Consider the following 18,153-nt stretch of genomic DNA (forward strand, 5'->3'; position numbering starts at 1 on the left):
GTAAGCGCGGCTGCTGAGCACGAGGTCTCGGGTTCGATTCCCGGGTCGGGCCGAAATCGCTTGTGAGTTTTCAAATCTTTCACAAAGCAGCCCTTAGCCTGGAAGTTGGTGATCGATACACCCGTGCATCGGAGAGCACGTAAATGTTTTCTCTCTCTGGTCTTGTCTAATTATCGTCCCATCGGGCTGAGAGTGAAGGAATAGTGAGTGCACCTGTGTCTGCGCAAACACTCGTGCACTATAATATGTCCTGCGTAGTTGGCTAATCTCCTTATATGAGAACAGTCGCCATGGCCGATAATCGGCTAGGAGAACATAATTTTTCTTGTAAGTACAAACATTGGTCACCGTGGGCCTCAATCATAATTAACACATGAACCCTTCTTACGCAGGCAACTTGAATCTATCAGCGCAACAAGACTCCAGTTCGGATGAGGACCCCCCGACGCCACCTTCCCGCACCTACAGCAGTTCAGCATCATCAGCTGATGATGAAGACGACGAACCATTCTTCAGCGTCGCCGAAAGGTTTGTAAATGAACTACTACGCAGGGCTAGGAGATGCGCTTGTATCCAGTATATGAGGAGGATAGGACTGAATTGCGAACCTTTGGATCCTAATAATAATGAGGTTGAGTTGGTGATTAATGATGATGATGAGTGATGAATGGAAATGGAATAATGGATTCTATAGTTTATAAAAAAATATGGTAAATAGTCACAGGCGTCTTGAGATGTCGACGTTAATATGAAAAATATAAATATGTATTATAAATGTGTGATAGTGTGAAATTTTGAATGACTTTTGAATTCAAATTTAGCTTTATATTATAGGTAGTTTGAGACAGATAATTAAGATTATATCCAAAGATTTCTTCAACAATGATAAAAATTAGGTTAGGATTAGTAGAGGTAGGTATATTTTTTTTAACCCGACGTCTCGGTCGAATGCACCGATCGTGGTCGCCGTAGTTCACTTGATTGTTTGTAAATATGTATATAAATAGCTTTAATAAACCTTTATTACATTTAAAATAGGCAAAGTTTAGGTTCTAAAGATTAATTTAAACAAACAAAAAAAAAACTAGTTCAATTATTTCGGTCAAATATATTAGAGTACGTATAGGGGTTTGGTCGCACCATTGAACTATAACGATAACCGAATCGTTTTTAGTTGTCAAATCGCAGATGTGACCAATGGGCGTCTTCACAGCTGGTTATGGTTTGGTTATCGTTATAGTTAAATGGTGCAACCCTCCGTTAGATAAATAGTTTTAAATGAATATTCTATACTTAGTAATAAAAGCACAATAATAATTAGGTATGTTAAAAAACAATATTCTTATTACAAATAGTAAGTTAAAGTACTAACGTAAGATGGGGAAAAATACGCTTTATAATTAGGGTTTACAACATAAAAATCTCGGTAGAACGTATTAACTTTAGTTAGATTATAAGTACCTTATTAGTAATTTATAATATACTAGCTTCCACCAGCGGCTTCGCCCGCGTGGTGTGTTGATAAAAAGTAGCCTATGTGTTAATCCAGGGTATCACCTATCTACATACCAAATTTCAATCAAATCGGTCCAACCGTTTTTGCGTGATTGAATAACAAACATACATCCATACATTCTCACAAACTTTCACATTTATAATATAAGTAGGACTAGCTGTTGTCCCGTGGTTTCAGTCGCGTCTCGGATAAAATATATCTTTCCATCAGCGAATTTTCAAATCGGTTTAGTAGTTTCGGAGCCTTTAGTTTACAAACAAACAAATATAAAAAAAAAATATTTTTTACTATAATAGATAGATAAAACATTTAATAGTAGGTACTTATAGATAAATAAATAATATAATAATGCTTATATATTTTCAGCCATGTTTACATAGACATAGACGATATCTGGTAACATTTACATAAATTTAATCTAAATGTTAATATGTGTCACCGGTAGATATGTGTCGTCTTACAAAGTGCGAGCTATGTTGCACTATGCTGAAAACACCGCTTTTTGTTCAGTGTTTAGCATACAAAACAATTAACATATAACAAAAACAAAAAAACTTGACAAATTCACATTCACATTTATAATATAAATCGTCATATCCCGAGCCTTTTCTCAACTGTATTGGGGTCGACTTTCAGTCTATCTGAATACCAGTGTTTTACAAGGAGCGTCTGCCTATCTGACCTCCTCAACCCAGTTAGTTACCCAGGCAACTCAATACCCCTTTGTAAGACTGGTGTCAGACTTGATGACGTAACGACTGCCAAGATACACATTTTTAATTGTAGATCTGAATACATAATCTTATTTATTTCCAATTGAAACGTAACCTACTTTTTTACTCAAGCCTTGACCCGCTAATATAATTTTTTTCAATTATAAAATACTGTTTACATTCAATAAAATAAAACTATAGCTTCACCGTCAATAAACCTCAATAGGCATGATGACAGTAATCAAAAATCATTAAAATAATATATTTATTAAATTAAACTTGAAGCTTGGAATATAAAACGCGCATTGTTTTCTTTATTAATAATGTGATTAATATGTATTTTTATAAAATAAAATTACGAAATAAGGCAATCCGCCATGATATCTTGAACACCAATCAGAGCTCGTGACGTCATTTCTCAAAACAACTCGCGCGAAAGCGCGCGAACGTCACATTTCGTTATTGTGAACTTCCACTGCGATCTTTGTTTTTAATTAATTAATTGTTTATAACACGAGTTATAGAGCCCGGATCTATCAAGGCAAACAGCGCTAATTTGCCTAGAATTGATATCATAATGCTGGGAAAGTTTTTGGCATCAAATAAAGATTTTTGTTCAGCTGAATTTAGAAATGTTATAACTTCCATGTAAGTATACTAGTTTAATTAAAAAACAATGAGAGATGAAACCTAACCTCGAAATAGTTATTTACATTATAAACTATGCTAGAATCTAGAGAACTACGTAATAACTTACATCAAAGTGATCTTCACAAAAATAAAGTTGTACCCTGGGCAATATTGCTTTTGAATCTCGCCTTGCAAGTTTAAGCCACTTGTTTCGTATTTTTGTAGGTATTGTGAGGAACGTACACAAATAACTTATCAGGAGTTGTTTTGGATGTGTTCTTACTTGGTCCCCCAGTGACCCCACAACACCTATGCCCTTTCGAATTCATATTTAATAACACAAAAAACTTAATTATTGCACGAGCGTTGTTTACTTGCGTCTTGTAATTTCAGTCGTGACGTCACAAGTGACACCATGACACTGACAAGCGTTTTCGCGCCGGATTCAAAGTGGACAGAGAAAAATGCAATTATTTGATAAAAAATCTTCGCATTTTCTTAAAATTAATAATTTTTCATATAAAATAGACGTATACCTACATCATACAAAGGAATTTAAAAATTTGTCATCATGCCTATTGTATGCTATGAACTTAAAAGTGAAATTCGCGTTTACATTTCGTATCGATACCACAATATGTTTCGAAAACCAATATTGGTTGAAGCTCCAAACCACTGAAATTATACCAATGTTAAATGATATTACTTTTAATAAAGATGATGATTGAATAACTCGTTTGTTGCCGAAATTCGGATCAAGTTTATTTATTAGTAAAGGAAAACCAACAGCTTATGTGTATAAATTAACAAAAAAAGTACGTAGTCTCGAGTAAAGGGCTTGCAAAGTTGACAAATACACGGATGAACCAACATTCACAAACAGATATAAGTCAAGTTGTAATAGTCTAAAGTCTAAACATTAGTATAAACCCACATAGCAGACTGCTTAGCTTCAATGTGCTATATCAAAGAAAAACAAAAAATAAACGTTATATAAAATCACCTTAAGGTACGTTTTGAATGCTAGCTGCCGACTGCAACTGCCAACCGCACATGCCGCGACTGCATGAAAGCAATTGATATTTAAGGGCGACTGCACGTGCTGCTGCCGCTTCGATCCAAAACGGTTTCTTGTAAAACATGCAGCTGGGGTCGATTTCATGCAGTCGTGGTATGTGTGGTCGGCAGTTGCGGTCGACAGCTGGCATTCAAAACGTACCTCTATAGTTAAATGTTATTTAGGTAAAGATGTTGATTCCTAAGATGTTTGTCCCGTCCTTAGCTGTTTAGTAAATTCGTCAAGCTTATAACTTGTCGTTGCTGTTTTGCTGTATTGAACTTATTTGTTAGACATAATGACATGACACAGTAACACAAAAAAAAATCATATTTGAACCATTACTACTTTTACAAAAAATAGAAAAAAAAACTCCGTCTTTAAAGCATCTTTTCATTTGAATCGGACTTCTTTCTGATCAAATAATGCAAAAAAAAAGGTTGACTGGTATTTACTGACCCATACTTGAGCACGTGATTCGATAATTACTTACCGAATAAACTTTTTATCCTCATTATTTCTATCGCAATAACATAGAAACTTTTTTTTGTAATTGTTTGTTTATTGATTTCTAACACTTACGCGAATATTAGACATTTAAATAGAAAGAAAAGAACATTCAAATATAAAAAAATAATAATACTAGTTTTATTCATATGTGCTTGTTTGTTTTGCTATTATGTATTGTGAAATATTCATACTTATATATTTGTTTTGAAACTTCCGCAGCCACGGCAGCGAGACTACGGAGCTTCGCCGTCGTCGAACCCGCGAGCTGGCTGACCGCGTCTCTGCTATGAAGAGGAAAGCAAGAGAGGCGGAGCGATGGCACGCTCTCAAGAGGTCCTTCTACAAACCATTAACTATCACCTTCGGATTCATACTAGCCGGGATTATTATTTACACCTACGTTAAACATTAAGTTGAAGGTCCCCGTTTGGGCTTCACTTGAACCACCTTATTATAAAAAGGAAAAAAAGTACCGGTTAGTACTAAGTACGCAAATAGCGTTGACGTTCTAAGTGCTTGAAGGCCTAAATGATTTGTATAAACCCGGTACTTTTTAAGATCACGTTTTATAACAAGGTGGCCCAAGTCTACCTTCATATTCACACTAGCCGGAATTATTATTTACACCTACGTTAAACTAAGTTTTAAACATAGATCGCCGTTTGATCATGACTTTCGAAGTCTAAGACACAAATTTGTTCCAATATTTAATTTAAAAGTTTACCCGGGTCTTTGGTTCTGAACAGTATTTTTTATTAAATTAGTGTTCAATACATATCATCAACTAACAGCTAATTGAAACTCCTTACCGTAATTATTTGTATTTTATTTGAACATAAATAACATGTATAAAGTCGTGTACTAACAAATTCGAAGGAGCTCTTGTTATTCAAAAAACAGATTCGAATTTATGACACCACTTTTATCAATAATAATCATCTTTTGAATTAATTTATATTTATAATAACATGAGAATTTTGCGATTTTTTTGTATTAATCAGTTTAATAAAAAAACAAATTATTCAGTACATCAAACGTACGTTTAATCTCATGTTAGTCTCAAATATAATTACTAACAAAACAAGGGCTCCTTTGATTCAGGCTCACTGCCTAAAATCGCATCAATCGACAGACGACAACGTGCGGTCTTAGACAGTGACCTTTAATTCGTAATATATCAACAGATACATACATAATACTCAATAATGTCACCGAGAACCTAATGTAATCTTAGTTGGTGTCAATTTCTCTTCTTAAACCAAAATATCGATAACTAGTGGCTCGTATATCGATCTTTTGTAATCGATATTTTGGTGCGATATGTTAGATATACGGTTCCTATATCCCTTTGAGTATACGAAAATTTCCGTACACACGATTCTGTTAATATGAGCGGCAAAACGCCCCACTTTATGTATATATTTATAATGTGCACATACTTCGTCCATCTATCCTACGGTCATAGCACACTACACTTTAATAAATGTTAAAAATATAATCGAAAATCTTAAAAAAAAAAAACAATTATATAAGATTAGGTGTACATGTTACAGCCAAAGTAATAAATCTAGATATTATATATATATTATCTAGCCATTATACATAATGTCTACTCAATTTAGATAAAGTGATAATTGACACAGAATTCATCACATTAACTAGCAATTTTATGTAATATCCTGACTTGACTTTGACTAGCTATTATGAATAATATCCAAATAAAGTGATCATTTTATCACATTGTCTAGTCAATTTGGGTATTATATATAATAACCAGTCATAATGGATAATATCTATTTGAGCAATATGGCTGTAACATGTACAGTTTATTTCGGAAATGGAAGTCAATTTTCTCACGTGTTATAATGAGGCACTTTATTTTGTTATACTGTTGTCTGAAATTCCCCTCTTTATTTTTGACGATTGAGTTTTTGTAAGTTTACAAACAAATTAATGAGCTTATTCTCAATTTAGAGATTTCCTACGAATTATGGATAGATCGCGATAATATTTCTACTTTATATTATGTCCGGGAGATAAAGATATGGTACAGTACGGGGCTGATTTCATCACAACGCTTAAAATATTCCAGATGTATATATTTCAGTGCTTGACAGTCTGTTTTCAGACGAGAGACATATAGCCTGAGTTTTTCAAATAGTTTCTTATAATAATTCGTATAAGTTTAGTCATCGGTCCCCGCACTGCGCAGGAGTCGTGACGAACCTGCAGTGTTGCCAACACGCAAACATTTATGTTCAGCTTTACTATCATTCATATTTTTATTTACTTTATTTTCAGTACACTTCAGTACACTTCTGTATTATTTTAAATTTTACATCAATTCTATTTAGGTATATTTTAAAATCAAGTGAGGAATATATTTTTATGAATTAATTAGGATGATATTTTTTTCACCGACTGAACATGAGATAATTGGTGTGCAATTAGTACCGCGTTTGATTGGTTCGATTGTAGTTGACGCGAGATCACTCCACGACCAGTTTTGATAACGTGGCGTAATATAAAAAACATTATTTATTATTATACGGATCGTAAAGATTTCAGCTTTGTAAATGCTCGCACACTGGATAGGCAAGACCGCGATTAAGGCGTTAATACTATTTAAAGTGTCGAACGTCTAAAGATGCCTTCTGTTAGTTAAAATCTGTCCGCAAACCTGATGGTAAGGTAGGATTAATTGCGTTCGACGCGGAACATTCTCGGAGGGATGTGGGGGAAAAGGAAAGGTGCTAGAATTAAAAAAAAACACACCCAACACAAGACTGTTTACGCCTCGACTTTAGTTTTAGATTGGGGTACAAAGTCAAAATTTTGTAATTCGGTTTGTTCCTTTCAGGTTTAAAACGGAGGACGATAAGAAAGAAAATTGCGAGGAGACTGAGGAAATTAGGTAAAATTAAAGATAAAGTTTTTTCTTAAAGTAATTATTAACCGGATATGTGATGCGCGGTACGTAGGGAATGAAAAAACGTCCGGTTGCGTTAAATATTTGTTCTCTTTTAAAAAGTCCGTTACAACCGCCCGAATAATGGCCAAATTCAAAATTTTCTCACGCTCTCATGTTGTGGTATTTTTAATTGATAATTTAAACCAGGAGGTTTATTGGAAATTTATTTTTCTGCATTTCTTAACAGTTTTCTTTGTACAGTTTTTTTTATTATTATTGTTGCATTCGATCATTGTGTTCTCATTGCTTTAGGCAGCTCTCGATAGAACAAAATTATTCACCAAAATAGCTTTCAAATTCTTAAGTATCCAAAATCACTAATATCGCACGGGCGTTTAAAGTCGACCTTAAACTGTTTCATTTCAAATAGGCCTATACAACCTCTTTATAAACTTTAATGAATTGAAGAGAAACTTGTAGAAAACACAAGTTTCGAAATTGAGTGACTATGTTGATGAATAACGCCCGTGTAGTAAATTATCTACACACCTATTCCATTGTATTAGTCCATCATTTTGATTTCAAACTGTAAATACATCAAAACACTAGTTTTAAGTCTACGAATATTTAAATAGATTAGAATAAAAATGCTTAATAATTAACTAATATACCTTTGAGAAATCGTCTTTCCTTTAGAGCAATATGTTCATAATAGTATGACAGTAATTTAACGAATCTGTTGATTTATTTGGACACCACGTTCACAAGTCAATTTCTTTAAGAACGCGGGGTCGGTCTTTCTTTATGTGCTTGGAATAAAATTAAGGCACATATTCTGTTACTGTTTATTAGTAAAAAAAAACACTCGGAAAATTGATAAAATATCGGTCATTTAAATGAGTAATTCAGCTTGTTCCCCAATGGAGGTAGAACCATAAAGTCTGTACTACACTTCATTTGAGTAGGTACAAAATGTTAACAATCTTGATATGACTTTTTACACAATCATATATTAAACAAATAAACTATGAACTGCTAAAAATAACGATTCAATTGACTTAGTAACTCCAACTGAGTGTATACGTAAAAAGTCATGTCGAGATGGTTTATCTTTCACGCGTCACGACTCATGTGGCGCCCTCTATAACGACCCCATATTGGAATTACTTGTATTAAGCATATTTATGCAGTATTATTTGCAAGTTGTAAACAAACTATCTTGTTCGAGATAACGAAAGTACCTGAATCACGAAGTTCTTATTTGTCATCTAAAAGGTACGTTTTGAGTTCTTGCAGCCGACTGCAACTGCCGAACATCTGGCAGCGACTACACGTTCTGTTGTACAAACCAGTAGTGCAGCTGCGGCCGACAAGAATTCAAAACGTACCTTAACCACGAACATGTTTTCAAGTTAAGGATTCATGTCTGATTTCGGAAATATAATTCATGTAATAAATGTTGTGAGTAGAAAGTTAATGTTCTTTAGGTTCTGACTTACAGTAGTACATTTTATCGACTTTGCGTGGATTAAATATTACTCGTAACACCTATTCTACAACAGTATTTACTTTTGCAACCTATTACTTTACCAATTCGGAACAAAGCGCACTTTCCAATAAATTATAAAAATTCTGAAAACTGGCTGACTACTATATTTCTATTGCACTACACCTACACTACGAATAATGACATGTTTCCACAATTGAACAGAACTACCAGCGTGTATTGGTAAAAGTCATCAACTTCTAATATCACTAACTTCAAAGATTTAAGGGTGCATCTACGCGGTGCAATAGCTTACCAGCGACTCGCGCGTGTACCAAAGCAAAATACCCACCCGCGTGCTCTTGTCACTTGTTGCTCCAGCTACATGCACCGTGTAGACGCACCCTAAATTGAAACATTGAATAGAGTCGAAAGTGGAAGGTAGGAGGTTCTATAGATGTGGGTCGTTCGTTTCGCTTTGAACAAGTTTTAGGGATCCGGTTAACCTCGTTGTCTTTTGACGTCTTACAGGCCCTGTTGTTGGACTTGTTTCTGCTTTTCAACAGCTTCCACCGCGTTGACAGTTTTCATAAAAAATCTGTAGACAAAAGTGTTTTCAGGTGTTTCTTATGCTTCATGTAATAACTGCATTTACATTTATTGAATAGAAAGTGGTGTTAGGTCTTGGCACACTGAGATAGAGACAAAGCGACGCGTCGCCGCGACTTCATCTCAGTGTGACAGTGTCCTTATTTTTAACAATCAGGAAAATCATTTTTATTTGATTAGTACCTATATTAATTACATACACCAATTTAGTTTGGTTCTTTCCACAAATGTTTACTCAGGGCATTTACATGTATCTTGATAAAACTACGATGTATTTATAATGTATTCGTGGCCAGGTTACCTCACCTGCAGTTTATGTACCTATGTTCTAAGTTAATGGATTAAACGTTTCTAAAAAATCTCGACTATGGAGTTTTTCTTTATAGTTTTTACCTGAAAATTACAGCAAAACAGTGAGCTGTTCATACTCCTTAACTTGGAATTTGCTACACAGCATCTGGCTAGCTTTTTTCCAACTTTGTTGAGGTCGGCTTCCAGTCTCACCGGATGCAGCTGAGTACCAGTGTTTTACAAGGAGCGACTGCCTGTCTGACCTCCTCAACCCAGTTACCCAGACAACCCAATACCCCTAGGTACACCAAAAAAAAAATGACCATAAATCTGATTGTCTAGGGTCTCACACACGTATAACGCCATCTGTATTTTTTTTAACTTCACATTGTTATGTCTTTTTGAGGATTAAAAAAAATAGTTCCCAAAAAAGTTATAGATGGCGTTGTACCTATTGCGTGAGTGTACCTATGCCGAATTGAAAAGTTAAAAAAATCATTGCATCGAGCCCTTTGAGTCGACACACAAGAAATTCAGATTTCTGGACAAATTGTTTTTAAAATCTCTCGGGAAATTCATATAATATTCTGACTGACTTCTTTTCTCCTTTTATTCTCTACTGGCTTCCGCCCGCGTCGAGTTCAGTTATATCGCGTTTCCAAGAGAACTCTTCAAAATTCCGGGATAAAAACTATCCTACGTCATTTCTCAAGGTCAACTATCTCTAGTGGTTACATAACTCTGTTTGTCTGTCTGTTGCGCCTTCACGTCTAAATGTAGGTATAGGAACGTAGCAACGCTTTGAAAAATAATAAAACAACGTTTAGCTACAGAAAATCAGTTTATTTTGAAGAGTAAGGAGTCCAGAACATTTTGACACTGAGACATCAATAACTATTACATAACATGGAATCACCGCTACGTAGTAGTACAGTTTACATTATAATCTGTAATATTAATATTCCAATAGAATATTTCGGAAACACCAAGTTATTTTCTTAATAACATTTCTCTGTGCAGGATGCCTAGCACAAATCGCTCAGAAAAGAATGGTGTGAATAAGTCTTTTCTGGATTAAGTATTACTTATATTATGACAGTTCTAATTAAATAATATGATTGATCATCTTTAAATATACACTGATAATTACCGTCATATTAATTATTACAACAATCAAACATTTAATTGTTATTTATGTGATGACTTGAGTGAGATCTTAATCCAATTGTGATTTTACTGAAAACCTGAAGTTAAATGTTTTTTTAAAAAAGCGAAAAAAGTTTTACTTATCTCAGTTACAGAGTGTACGGGGGCTGTAATAAAGTAAGTTATAATATTTGATATTTCAGAGCAAGGAGGTTGATCGTCGTATATATTCATTCACACAAAAATCTGATTAATTATTGCAATAGAAACATCATGTGAAATGTACTGCTTGACAATACCCAATCGTTAATAACGTACAATTATAAAATAATATTTACATATTCTGTTAAAGTCGACACCACCGTGTTATAAAAATTATACTTACAAGCTTATGGCTTATATTGTAGAAGTACCCGAGAAAATACACTTTGAAGTACATTCTTCGACTTATCCATTATGGTTTTAACATCATAAAGCTTGACAAACCTTGACCAGAATATTATTCTCGACAGGTGTGTGTTACAAATCATCCTAAGATATGGTATGGACACCAATTAAGATATGGCATGCGTCAATTATCATCTATGTGTTTTAAGACGTATTTTTTATATTCTAGACACATAATCAAGAGGAAAACAATATAATTATGTTATAATATATATACTTGCATAAAAACACAGCAAATAGTTATAAGATATATGTGGGTGGCAAAACACAGCATTTGTTGAAGTTGCATTCGGTAAATTTTACCTTAAACATGCATGTCTACAATCAGCGCCATCTAGTGCAGCGGCGATAGCACGCACGATGTTTTCGACCGTGGCTGGCGCCGCTCTGTTTTATCGAGCGGTGTCGCCAATCAGAAAGCAGCCTGCATTTACCGACTTTTGACAGTGACGTCTTAAATGTCACTCACATTTTTTCTTCCCTACAATTTTTGTAAAACCTGTACCTACATGTATAAAAAATAAACGCACTAGTTACTGGAAAAATAATAAAGTAAATTCATTGAAACACACACAAGAATCCCGAACAAAATTGGACCTTCAGACCCGGATCTTCAGCAGAATCAGCATTGGCAGTCACGGTCAGGTCAATCAATCCTTTCCTTTCCCAAACCGCTACTCAATTTGTGCTAACATCGTCATTATTGTGCAAATTCCAGTCTTCGCAGCCACATGTGCAGCGGCCACATTGCCACGAGCACGACATTGCAGTTAAAACTGTAAGTACTTGATTCCTTTCTCCTGTAAATCACCAATATGACTGAAAAGGGGCAGTCCCTAGATATAGAAAGTAGTGAAGATCTTATTCGTGATTTAGTGAAAAAACGAGGTGTAGTTAAAAGAAAGTTCACATTGTTTCTCAAATATGTGCAATCTTTGGACGAGTCAAACTTAACAGCAACTCAGAAGTTAGAATTGGAGGAGCGTTATCAAAGAGATAAAATCTTGTTTGATACATTTTCTGAAATTCAAGACGAGATAGATGTGGCTGTGTCAGAGTGTCAATTAGATAAAGAATTACAGGAGAGAGAAGCGTTTCAAGACCAATATTATGCTATTGTGGCTAAATGTAAATGTGTTCTTAAAGATTCCAGTAGTCAATCCGTTCAGAGTCAAGCACAAAGTCAAAGTCGCATTAACGGTGTAAAACTACCAACTATTTCTTTACCAACCTTCGATGGTTCGTATGACCAATGGCTCGAATTTCGAGATACTTATATGTCTATTATTCACAACAGTAATAATTTAGAAAATGTGCAGAAATTTCATTACTTACGTTCCGTCCTTACGGGCAACGCCCTACAAGTCATTAAGTCGCTGGAGTTTTCAGCTGATAATTATTTAGTAGCTTGGGGTCTTTTAGAAAACAGATACAATAATAACCGTCTATTAGTTCATAATCATGTGAAGGCAATATTTTCAGTGCAGTCAATGTCTAAAGAATCAGCTGCTCAAATCCGTAAATTAATTGACACAATGTTACGTAATATTCGTGCACTTAAAACTTTAGGAGAACCCACTGATACATGGGATACATTAATTATTCACATAATAGTTTCAAAACTAGATTCGTCAACTGAGCGTGAGTGGGAACTTCATAAAAGTAATTCCACGAACAGTTCTGTCGATAAAAAAATGTTGCTGTCAGATTTATTAACATTTCTGAAAGATCGAGCTGATTTTCTAGAAACTGTGAAGCCTTCGCAGAATAAGCCAGCCACGATAGACACTAATAATAATACTCACACAAAGAAGTCGTTATCAGTAAAATCACACAGTTATGTTGCAACACAAAAGGATAGCAAAAGGTCAAACAATTCAAAACGCTACAAATGTAATATGTGTGGTTCCAATCATCCCATTTATTCATGTGAAGAGTTCCTTAATTTATCGCTTCGGGATAAACTACGTATCATTGAAGAAAAAGGTTTATGTGTTAATTGTTTACGCATAGGTCACGCAGTTAACGAATGTTGGTTCGGACCGTGCAAGCATTGTAATAAGAAGCATAACACATTAATTCACGACCATTCAGTAAACACTTGTACATCATCAGCAGTGGCGCATATCACACAAAAGTCTCACCCTGAACCTAGTACAAGTGACGCACACACGCAGTTAGCTCACACCACTTCTCATAAAACACACACGCTTTACACAGAAGATAATAATATCAATACACACTATTATCAAAACCCGGTATTATTGTCAACTGCTTTAGTGGAAGTGGCGGACGAGCATAACGTATATCACACAGCACGTGCTCTTCTGGATAACGGAAGTCAGCATTGTTTCATTGCAGAAACATTGTGTAAAAAACTTAATATTCCATTGATACAGTCCACTGTTCAAGTGAGAGGGGTAGGTAATACTGTCACTCAATCCACAAATTCTTGTAGCATTCAATTGCGATCCAAAGTAAATTCATTTAACACACGCTTTAACTGTTTAGTTTTGTCTTGTATTTCATCACACTTACCGACACTGAGTACAAAAGGTGACATAGAAATACCTGACAACATTCAACTGGCCGATCCTGAATTCTGTTCTTCCGGTGAAATACATTTGTTGATCGGGGCGGACAGGTTCTGGGATCTGCTCAGTGAGGGTTTAGTAAGATTGCCTAATGGTCCATACTTACAAAACACAAAATTTGGATGGATCATATCTGGTATTGTACACAAAAGAGTTTCACGCATTAAACAGACTCAGTGCAATTTCACACATAGTACATTAGATTCTGATCTCAAACGTTTTTGGGAACTTGAAGAGATTCCTATTAGTAGTAATAAATTCACTAAGGAAGAAATCGCATGCGAAAAATTATTTAAAGACACTACTTTACGGGTAGATAAGGGTCGTTTTTCTGTGCGCATACCGCTAAGCGAGTCAGCTGATGTACTCGGCGATACATTTACTATGGCCGAGAACCGGTTTCTTGCACTCGAACGCAAATTACTAAGAAGCGCACCGGCCTATAGAAAAATGTATATTGATTTTATAAATGAGTATTTAAGCTTGGGACACATGAGTCGCATTTCTGATTATAATAAAATTTGTTATTTTTTACCACATCACGGTGTTTACCGAGAACACAGTTCTACTACGAAGTTAAGAGTGGTGTTTGACGGAAGTGCAAAGTCAACGTCAGGTAAATCATTAAATGACATCCAACATACAGGACCTGCGTTACACAACGACTTGTTTTCTATTTTGCTTCGATTCAGACAATTCAGATATGTAGCATCTTCTGATATTGAGAAGATGTTTAGGCAGGTAAAAATACAAGAAGACCAAAGAAATTTACAATTAATTCTTTGGAGAGAGAATCCATCCGATCCTCTCGGTGTGTACCAACTTAACACAGTAACATATGGAACTGCGTCCGCACCTTATCTTAGTATGAGGTGTTTGAAGCAACTCGCGTTGGAATGCAATGATGACGTCATCGCACAAGTCATTAATGACGACATTTTTGTAGATGATCTCGTCACTGGCCACGATGATCAAGAAACATTATTAGAGATTTGCAACAGTGTTTCTAAAGTACTAGAATCTGGATGTTTTCATCTGAGAAAGTGGGTATTTAATTCACCAGTTACACAATCAAACGTATCCGCTTTTAAGGATTTATCATTCGGTGAAAACTGTCACACTAAAACATTGGGAATGGGATGGTTTTATTCTTCTGACGAATTATACTTTGACACTAAATATAATCAAGATGAATCTCATGTTACTAAACGAATCATTCTTTCAACTATCGCACAAACATATGATCCATTAGGTTTACTTGCACCAACGGTTATTACTGCTAAAATCATACTACAAAAACTGTGGTTAGCTAAATTAGACTGGGATGAACCGGTGCCTAAGTCTATTTTATCAGATTGGCAAAACTTCATTAATAAATTTCATAATTTACAGTATATTCACATTCCACGTCATGTAATAGGACAAAATACAAGTGTAATAGAATTACATATTTTTTGTGATGCTTCACAATGTGCGTACGGAGCTTGTGCATATATACGCAGTGTTACAGATAATAATATAATAACAGTACATTTGTTATGCGCGAAGAGTCGAGTCGCCCCGGTGAAACCGGTTAGCATACCGCGCTTAGAATTATGTGGTGCATTAGTGGGTGCAAGATTGTTTAAAAAAATCGAGAAATCATTAAGATTAAACTTTGATAATGTCTATTTTTGGTCAGACTCCACGGTAGTATTAGGATGGCTTAAAATGTCGCCTAATTTATTGAAACCATTTGTACAAAATCGCATTGTAGAAATAAATGAGCTCACTGGTGACAAACAATGGTTTCACGTCGCAGGTAAACAAAACCCGGCTGACATGTTATCGCGCGGAATGCACCTAGATTTACTTAAGTCGTGCGACATGTGGTGGCACGGACCCGCATTTTTACAAGTTGACAATTTGGAATGGGATCAAAACATGCGCTGTTATGACATTAATTGTGATGAATTGCCAGAATTAAAACCAGTTAAATCTACTGCACTAGTTCAGATAAATTCAGATGATTTTTTGTTTCACAGATTCTCAAGTTTTAATCGCTTGCGCCGTGTGGTAGCATACATTCTTCGTTTCACACATAATATTCGTAAACTAAGGGCAGCTGCACAGCGTTTCACAGGTTGTTTATCTGTAAACGAATTGAATAATGCAACGAGAGTTTTAACTCGAATCGCACAACAACAATCTTTTCCAGAAATTTATGATAGTTTAAAAAATAAACGTCAGTTTAAATGTTCACGTAGTATTTCTGGTTTAAATATATTTATGGACGAACATAATTTAATTAGAGTAGGAGGAAGACTTGTGAACTCTGACTCGTTTTCCTATGACAAAAAACATCCATTGTTGTTGTGTAGCAGACACATATTTACTAGACTTATTTTTGAACATCAGCACAAGGTATTATTACACGCTGGGCCGCAGTTGCTTTTAGCAACTGTTAGAGAAACATGGTGGCCTTTAAAGGGACGCAATTTAGCAAAACAAGTTGTACACAAGTGTGTAAGGTGCACACGAATGCGAGCTACGCCAATGAAAATACAAATGGGTAACTTACCTAATGAACGGCTTGTGCCAGGATATCCATTCTTACGTTGTGGTGTCGATTATGCCGGGCCATTGCTCATGCTGAATCGCGCAGGTAGAGGGGCAAAATTGACAAAGTGTTATATCTGTCTGTTTGTATGCTTTGCCACTCGCGCTATACATTTGGAGTTAGTCACGAGTCTGACTAGTGAGGCATATTTATTGGCTTTGAAACGCTTTATTTCCAGACGTGGCAAACCAATGCAGATTTTTTCTGATAATGGTAAAACATTTGTAGGAGCTTTAAAGGAATTCTCAAAATTTTTAGATACCAATGAATCAGACATTTTGAATTATACATCCGATAACTCAATAGAATTTTCTTTTATTCCGCCATACTCGCCTCATTTTGGTGGTTTGTGGGAGGCAGGAGTCAAGTCTTGCAAATATCACTTGCGTCGTATTGTAGGCAATGCACATCTAACGTACGAGGAGTTGAGCACAGTGCTAGCACAAATTGAGGCTGTCCTGAACTCCCGTCCTATATCTCCTATGTCCACAGATCCGACAGATTTGCTCCCGTTAAGTCCAGCTCATTTTTTGATTGGCCGGCCACTTACTGCGCCTGCTGACAAGAAAGACCTGACGATGACAGCCACACATCGCCTTCCACGATATGATCGCATAGAACAGATGCGACAAAACTTCTGGCGTCGGTGGGCTACGGAATATATTTCTGAGCTTCAGAAGAGGACCAAGTGGCAATCTAACCAAGACACATTACTTCCGAACACACTGGTCCTAATAAAAGAAGATCACCTTCCACCCCTGAAATGGCAACTTGGACGAGTGCAAGAGACGTTCCCAGGTCGAGATGGCCTCTCTCGTGTAGCAGTCATCAAGACGGCGACCGGAATTATCAAGAGGACGTACCCAAAACTCTGTCCACTACTACAACCACAGTAACTTCGTTGGAAGCTGGTGCTTCCAAGGCCGGGAGTATGTCTACAATCAGCGCCATCTAGTGCAGCGGCGATAGCACGCACGATGTTTTCGACCGTGGCTGGCGCCGCTCTGTTTTATCGAGCGGTGTCGCCAATCAGAAAGCAGCCTGCATTTACCGACTTTTGACAGTGACGTCTTAAATGTCACTCACATTTTTTCTTCCCTACAATTTTTGTAAAACCTGTACCTACATGTATAAAAAATAAACGCACTAGTTACTGGAAAAATAATAAAGTAAATTCATTGAAACACACACAAGAATCCCGAACAATGCAACACCTTTAATGTATAATTATGTAACGATGTATTATTATGTGAAGTGACGGCTCCGATAATAAATATTTTTTATTGCAAGATAAATGAACTAATAAAATTATAGGCTAGGTATCCGTACCACGAAGTTATCACAAGTTTAAAGAAATACTTAAAATGAGAATATATCTAATTACTGTACGCCATATGAATTATGTATATCTACTTAAAGGTGATTATTTATAACATTGATGTTTGTATACATGATATGACATCCAAAATTCATTTCGAAACATGTAAATATAAAAATACGAGTACAACTTGAGACTTAATTAGTGTTTTAGAGAGAATATAAATTATACAACTTTGATAAAGTTACAAATTAATTGTTTGCAATAATTGACTGTGAGATATGCTAGCCGTGTGAAGTGAGAGTACAATTTTACGTTGTTTTAGA

The 18,153-nt window shown here is 35.6% G+C and overlaps 2 protein-coding genes across 4 annotated transcripts in view; both read left to right on the top strand.

Annotated features, from left to right (window-relative positions):
• Window positions 1-8,691, top strand: part of LOC124644885 (tyrosine-protein phosphatase non-receptor type 61F) — a 53,537-nt gene extending 44,846 nt beyond the window's left edge. For 2 of the 3 annotated variants that reach the window (XM_047184531.1, XM_047184533.1), the window contains 2 exons: window positions 393-528; window positions 4,646-5,984. In XM_047184531.1, the coding sequence (XP_047040487.1) occupies window positions 393-528; window positions 4,646-4,838 (329 nt within the window). In that variant the 3' untranslated portion in view covers window positions 4,839-5,984. Of the gene's footprint in view, window positions 1-392; window positions 529-4,645; window positions 5,985-7,286 lie in introns of those variants that run through there. The other variant, XM_047184532.1, reaches the window with a different exon arrangement.
• Window positions 8,692-11,626: 2,935 nt separating this feature from the next.
• LOC124645500 lies at window positions 11,627-17,674 on the top strand. Its single transcript, XM_047185319.1, has 2 exons — window positions 11,627-11,956; window positions 12,035-17,674. Exon 2 carries the CDS (start codon window positions 12,132-12,134, stop codon window positions 17,403-17,405), a length of 5,274 nt encoding a protein of 1,757 aa, XP_047041275.1. The 5' UTR covers window positions 11,627-11,956; window positions 12,035-12,131; the 3' UTR covers window positions 17,406-17,674.
• The last annotated feature ends 479 nt before the right edge of the window (window positions 17,675-18,153 follow it).

This window comes from Helicoverpa zea, chromosome 31 (genome assembly GCF_022581195.2).
Source record: "Helicoverpa zea isolate HzStark_Cry1AcR chromosome 31, ilHelZeax1.1, whole genome shotgun sequence".
NCBI classification, from domain to species: Eukaryota; Metazoa; Arthropoda; class Insecta; order Lepidoptera; family Noctuidae; genus Helicoverpa; species Helicoverpa zea.